Below are 7,500 nucleotides of genomic sequence, written 5' to 3' on the forward strand. Positions count from 1 at the left end.
TATGGTATTTACAGTATTTAAAACTCTGAGCGTTTTATTTGCAACAAAAAATTTGCAAGATTTGTGAATACAATAAAAATCTAAAAATAAATAAAAATCAAAACTACAAAGAATAAGATGTAAATGTAACAGAAATAAGGCCAAAATAAAAGCATGAAAAGTTTCAATATGCCTCAAACATAGCAGAAGACCATGGAAAAGTATAAATATAATAAAGTACAATAGTTTCTATGCAACCAAATGGTATTTATTGAACAGACATTCACCTTTTAATGGGACATGAACACATCCTTACATTAGATCCTTCCTTTTTAACAACAGAATAACAACAACAATCAATCACGTCAACCAAAAAACGTAAATTATTGAATCACACAAACCTTGAAGTGAATTAACTATTGGGGGGGGGAGAGAGAGAGAGAGAGAGAGAGAGAGAGAGAGAGAGAGAGAGAGAGAGAGAGAGAGAGAGAGAGAGAGATGATTGGAGTGAGTGTAATTTATTAATTAAAGGACAGTTCACCTAAAAATGAAAATTCTGTCCTTTTTCTCACCCTCATGATGTTACAAACCTGTATAAATGTCTGTGTTTTGATGAACACACATGTAGATATTTTAAGGACTGTTTATAACCAAACCTTTCATGAGCCCCATTCACTTCTATAGTGGGAAAAATAATACTATAGAAGTGAATGGGGCTCATGAAAGGTTTGGTTACAAACATTCCTTAAAATATCTACATGTGTGTTCATCAAAACAAGGAAATTTATACAGGTTTGTAACATCATGAGGGCGAGAAAAAGATGAAAGAATTTTAATTTTTGGGTGAACTGTCTCTTTAAATTGAATGTGTGTGCGTGTGCATGCAAGACAAGAATATGGCTGTGCTTGCAACTCTGAAGTTTTTTATATTTATATTTATTATTTCAGGGTTTATATATATATATGTGTGTGTGTGTGTGTGTGTGTGTATGTGTGTGTGTGCATCCCCATAAACAATCCACATAAACAGTGACCAAACATTTACACTACATTGCGCTTGCAAAAATTTTAATTTGATAGAACTTTGTCATTCAATTGTGATCGATACACGTTCAGCAGGTGCACCTGATGCAGGGACGGCCATAACTCTTACTGCTACCTTGAACAAAGAGGGGAGGGTGTCTGTTCACAGCCCAAAACTGCAGGGAGTCCTATTCATCACAAATGTCCAAATAGTGGTTAAACAGAATAAGGGGACTGGATCCCCAAAATCCCGGTACCCGAAATAATTTTTGGTGTAGCGCCTTCCATGTTTCGTCACGACTGTTAAGGTTTATTAGTGAGTGCGCTCTCCCTCTGCTTGCCTGCTGTGTCACGTGGTTAGATTACGCTCTTGTGTGCGTTCAAAAACAGATTAAAAAAAAAGTTATTTCGAGTCATTTAACTCGAGTCACAAGTAAGTCTCAAGTCTTGAATGTCAAGTCAAAGTCAAGTCGAGTCTTTTTTTAATATTTGTCAAGCAAGTCTCAAGTCTCAAATTTGCGACTTAAGTCTGACTCGAGTCAAGTCATATGATTCGAGTCCCCCATCTCTGTGAGTTACACACACGTACCTGAGTTACACACACGTACCTGAGTTACACCTGAGTTACACACACGTACCTGAGTTACACCTGAGTTACACACACGTACCTGTGTTACACACACGTACCTGAGTTACACCTGAGTTACACACACGTACCTGAGTTACACCTGAGTTACACACACGTACCTGAGTTACACTTGAGTTACACACACGTACCTGAGTTACACTTGAGTTACACACACGTACCTGAGTTACACACACGTACCTGAGTTACACCTGAGTTACACACACGTACCTGAGTTACACCTGAGTTACACACACGTACCTGAGTTACACCTGAGTTACACACACGTACCTGAGTTACACCTGAGTTACACACACGTACCTGAGTTACACCTGAGTTACACACACGTACCTGAGTTACACACACGTACCTGAGTTACACACACGTACCTGAGTTACACCTGAGTTACACACACGTACCTGAGTTACACCTGAGTTACACACACGTACCTGAGTTACATACACATACCTGAGTTACACACATGTACCTGAGTTACACCTGAGTTACACACACGTACCTGAGTTACACCTGAGTTACACACACGTACCTGAGTTACACCTGAGTTACACACACGTACCTGAGTTACACCTGAGTTACACACACGTACCTGAGTTACACCTGAGTTACACACACGTACCTGAGTTACACACATGTACCTGAGTTACACACCTGAGGACGACATGGTGAATGTCCAGTTTCACTACAGCTCCGAGCTCATTCACACCAGCACACAGTTTAACACACCGATGGAATAATTCAGTGACAAACTTCTAAATCTCAGAAACCTTTGAACCCAAACGATGCAGTGGCAGTAATTTAGGAGTGAACCTTTAATCTCACTCTCCTCTGTGTGGTGTGATGAAGGGTGTTACCACCAGACCCATGCGTGTTAAGTCCTGTTAGAAAGAGTCGACACCGGATACTCCTTACATACAATATACCTAAATGTCTCTTTACGCGTCAAAGAGCAACTTCTGTACGTGTCCCCGTAAACCATCTGTTGCTATAGAAACAAGGACGTATCATAGCGTGCGTGTTTAATTATATATAAACCTGTGATGTCAGAGCTGTGGTTATAGAAAACTAATTAACACCTTCTGACCAATCAGAATGCAGAAGTCATAAGAACATCGCAGAGGAACATGCTAATCAGTCACTTACTCACACACACACACACACACACACACACACACACCATCGACAAGAATCTAGACATCAACACTGACACTCCATGACTGTCGAAGCAGTGATGCAGGTGTGTGTGTGTGTGTGTTGACTCAGAGGTCTGGTGTAAAGCTGGAGGACACGTTTCCCAGTTTCCCAGTGCCTGGTACATCCACATGTCCTTCCAAATTTAGACACAGGAAAAGGAAGGACAGAGCAGAGGATTGTGGGTGACAGGAAGTGATGCTCACATGCACATGGTGGTACAGCTGTCTTAGTATCTTACATCTCATGATGTCGAGTCTGTTTCTGATCCTGAGTGAGTTTTAAACTCTCCTCAACGCCACAGAAAGAGACGTCCTTCTATTATAAGATTACAGAAAACCAAATATAAAATGATTTAAACGGTTTCTAAACGTTTCGTTCCTTAAATTCTTCTACAGAAATCAACTCTCAGACAACAGAATGTTTAAATATTAAAATTAGAAAAAAACTAAAAGAGGAACTGACGATGTGCTGACGTGTCCTGTGAGGACAAACGTGTGTGTGTGTGTGATGTGCTGAAGGAGTCTCCAGTGTGAGCTCTGTGTACCAGTCAGAGGTGAAGCTTGGAAGTTCTCCACATCTTCAGGACAGAGGAGTTTACACTTATTTGTGGTTTCTCACTAACACGTGGAACAAACTGATTTTTTTTTCCTCTCTTATTATCTGAGAGAACGGACGTGAGAACAGGAACAAGTGTTCTGAGGATGTTCCACACCATTAAACATAACACTAAGCGGTATCTCGGGGTCGTGCTGATGATAGAGGAAATGAATCAGGGTTCAGTGTGTAACGGTGTCTCGGCTTCATCACCGTCACTCAGAACTCATTAAACTCCTCTAAGTTTATATGCAGCAGGAATTTCTTTTGGTTTCTTTTTGTGTATTTCGTACTGAACTCTTTGTTGTGTATTTCGTACTGAACTCTTTTTTTGTGTATTTCGTACTGAACTCTTTGTTGTGTATTTCGTACTGAACTCTTTTTTTGTGTATTTCGTACTGAACTCTTTGTTGTGTATTTCGTACTGAACTCTTTGTTGTGTATTTCGTACTGAACTCTTTGTTGTGTACTTCGTACTGAACTCTTTGTTGTGTATTTCGTACTGAACTCTTTGTTGTGTATTTCGTACTGAACTCTTTTTTTGTGTACTTTGTACTGAACTCTTTGTTGTGTATTTCGTACTGAACTCTGTTGTGTATTTCGTATTGAACCCTTTGTTGTGTATTTCGTACTGAACGCTTTGTTGTGTATTTCGTACTGAACTCTTTGTTGTGTATTTCGTACTGAACTCTTTTTTTGTGTATTTCGTACTGAACTCTTTTTTTGTGTATTTCGTACTGAACTCTGTTGTGTATTTCGTACTGAACTCTGTTGTGTATTTCGTACTGAACTCTGTTGTGTATTTCGTACTGAACTCTTTTTTGTGTATTTCGTACTGAACTCTTTGTTGTGTATTTCGTACTGAACTCTTTGTTGTGTATTTCGTACTGAACTCTTTTTTTGTGTACTTTGTACTGAACTCTTTTTTTATGTATTTCGTACTGAACTCTTTGTTGTGTATTTCGTACTGAACTCTTTTTTGTGTATTTCGTACTGAACTCTTTGTTGTGTATTTCGTACTGAACTCTTTGTTGTGTATTTCGTACTGAACTCTTTTTTTGTGTACTTTGTACTGAACTCTTTTTTTATGTATTTCGTACTGAACTCTTTGTTGTGTATTTCGTACTGAACTCTTTTTTTGTGTATTTCGTACTGAACTCTTTGTTGTGTATTTCGTACTGAACTCTTTTTTTGTGTATTTCGTACTGAACTCTTTGTTGTGTATTTCGTACTGAACTCTTTTTTTGTGTATTTCGTACTGAACTCTTTTTTTGTGTATTTCGTACTGAACTCTTTGTTGTGTATTTCGTACTGAACTCTTTTTTTGTGTATTTCGTACTGAACTCTTTTTTTGTGTATTTCGTACTGAACTCTTTGTTGTGTATTTCGTACTGAACTCTTTGTTGTGTATTTCGTACTGAACTCTTTTTTTGTGTACTTTGTACTGAACTCTTTTTTTATGTATTTCGTACTGAACTCTTTGTTGTGTATTTCGTACTGAACTCTTTTTTTGTGTATTTCGTACTGAACTCTTTGTTGTGTATTTCGTACTGAACTCTTTGTTGTGTATTTCGTACTGAACTCTTTGTTGTGTATTTCGTACTGAACTCTTTGTTGTGTATTTCGTACTGAACTCTTTTTTTGTGTATTTCGTACTGAACTCTTTGTTGTGTATTTCGTACTGAACTCTTTGTTGTGTATTTCGTACTGAACTCTTTGTTGTGTATTTCGTACTGAACTCTTTGTTGTGTATTTCGTACTGAACTCTTTGTTGTGTATTTCGTACTGAACTCTTTTTTTGTGTATTTCGTACTGAACTCTTTTTTTGTGTATTTCGTACTGAACTCTTTGTTGTGTATTTCGTACTGAACTCTTTGTTGTGTATTTCGTACTGAACTCTTTTTTTGTGTACTTTGTACTGAACTCTTTGTTGTGTATTTCGTACTGAACTCTGTTGTGTATTTCGTATTGAACCCTTTGTTGTGTATTTCGTACTGAACGCTTTGTTGTGTATTTCGTACTGAACGCTTTGTTGTGTATTTCGTACTGAACTCTTTTTTTTGTGTATTTCGTACTGAACTCTGTTGTGTATTTCGTACTGAACTCTGTTGTGTATTTCGTACTGAACTCTGTTGTGTATTTCGTACTGAACTCTGTTGTGTATTTCGTACTGAACTCTTTTTTTGTGTATTTCGTACTGAACTCTTTGTTGTGTATTTCGTACTGAACTCTTTGTTGTGTACTTTGTACTGAACTCTTTGTTGTGTATTTCGTACTGAACTCTTTGTTGTGTATTTCGTACTGAACTCTTTGTTGTGTATTTCGTACTGAACTCTTTGTTGTGTATTTCGTACTGAACTCTTTGTTGTGTATTTCGTACTGAACTCTTTTTTTGTGTATTTCGTACTGAACTCTTTTTTTGTGTATTTCGTACTGAACTCTTTTTTTGTGTATTTCGTACTGAACTCTTTGTTGTGTATTTCGTACTGAACTCTTTGTTGTGTATTTCGTACTGAACTCTTTGTTGTGTATTTCGTACTGAACTCTTTTTTTGTGTATTTCGTACTGAACTCTTTGTTGTGTATTTCGTACTGAACTCTTTGTTGTGTATTTCGTACTGAACTCTTTGTTGTGTATTTCGTACTGAACTCTTTGTTGTGTATTTCGTACTGAACTCTTTGTTGTGTATTTCGTACTGAACTCTTTGTTGTGTATTTCGTACTGAACTCTTTTTTTGTGTATTTCGTACTGAACTCTTTGTTGTGTATTTCGTACTGAACTCTTTGTTGTGTATTTCGTACTGAACTCTTTTTTTGTGTACTTTGTACTGAACTCTTTGTTGTGTATTTCGTACTGAACTCTTTTTTTGTGTACTTTGTACTGAACTCTTTGTTGTGTATTTCGTACTGAACTCTTTGTTGTGTATTTCGTACTGAACTCTTTGTTGTGTATTTCGTACTGAACTCTTTTTTTGTGTACTTTGTACTGAACTCTTTGTTGTGTATTTCGTACTGAACTCTGTTGTGTATTTCGTATTGAACCCTTTGTTGTGTATTTCGTACTGAACGCTTTGTTGTGTATTTCGTACTGAACGCTTTGTTGTGTATTTCGTACTGAACTCTTTTTTTTGTGTATTTCGTACTGAACTCTGTTGTGTATTTCGTACTGAACTCTGTTGTGTATTTCGTACTGAACTCTGTTGTGTATTTCGTACTGAACTCTGTTGTGTATTTCGTACTGAACTCTTTTTTTGTGTATTTCGTACTGAACTCTTTGTTGTGTATTTCGTACTGAACTCTTTGTTGTGTACTTTGTACTGAACTCTTTTTTTATGTATTTCGTACTGAACTCTTTGTTGTGTATTTCGTACTGAACTCTGTTGTGTATTTCGTACTGAACTCTTTGTTGTGTATTTCGTACTGAACTCTTTGTTGTGTATTTCATACTGAACTCTTTTTTTGTGTATTTCGTACTGAACTCTTTTTTTGTGTACTTTGTACTGAACTCTTTTTTTGTGTATTTCGTACTGAACTCTTTTTTTGTGTATTTCGTACTGAACTCTTTTTTTGTGTACTTTGTACTGAACTCTTTTTTTGTGTATTTCGTACTGAACTCTTTTTTTGTGTACTTTGTACTGAACTCTTTTTTTGTGTATTTCGTACTGAACTCTTTGTTGTGTATTTCGTACTGAACTCTTTGTTGTGTATTTCGTACTGAACTCTTTGTGTATTTCGTACTGAACTCTTTGTTGTGTATTTCGTACTGAACTCTTTGTTGTGTATTTCGTACTGAACTCTTTGTTGTGTATTTCGTACTGAACTCTTTGTTGTGTATTTCGTACTGAACTCTTTGTTGTGTATTTCGTACTGAACTCTTTGTTGTGTATTTTGTACTGAACTCTTTGTTGTGTACTTCACATTGAACTCTTTGTGTTTCTGACCCCAGTTCAGTTCGACATGATGCGAGCGTGTAACCTGATGGCGACGGTGGCTCTCGCTGTGGGACAGCTCATATTCCTGCTGGGGATTCTGAAGATAAAGTGCATTACCCAGGATTCTCCTTGGTGG

At 37.1% G+C, this 7,500-nt stretch overlaps 2 protein-coding genes across 2 annotated transcripts in view; one reads left to right on the forward strand and one right to left on the reverse strand.

The window, feature by feature from the left end:
• The window catches only part of ift140 (intraflagellar transport 140 homolog (Chlamydomonas)), a 63,125-nt gene that overhangs the window by 15,806 nt on the left and 39,819 nt on the right, over positions 1 to 7,500 (reverse strand). The window lies entirely within an intron of this gene.
• tmem204 (transmembrane protein 204) overlaps positions 1 to 7,500 on the forward strand; it is a 22,509-nt gene that overhangs the window by 2,499 nt on the left and 12,510 nt on the right. Inside the window, exon 2 of the mRNA XM_060869485.1 lies at positions 7,379 to 7,500. This exon is cut by the window's right edge and continues 34 nt beyond it. Coding sequence (XP_060725468.1) covers positions 7,379 to 7,500 — 122 coding nt within the window. The remainder of the gene's footprint in view (positions 1 to 7,378) is intronic.

The sequence above is a fragment of the Tachysurus vachellii genome, chromosome 5 (assembly GCF_030014155.1).
Source record: "Tachysurus vachellii isolate PV-2020 chromosome 5, HZAU_Pvac_v1, whole genome shotgun sequence".
Classification (NCBI taxonomy): domain Eukaryota; kingdom Metazoa; phylum Chordata; class Actinopteri; order Siluriformes; family Bagridae; genus Tachysurus; species Tachysurus vachellii.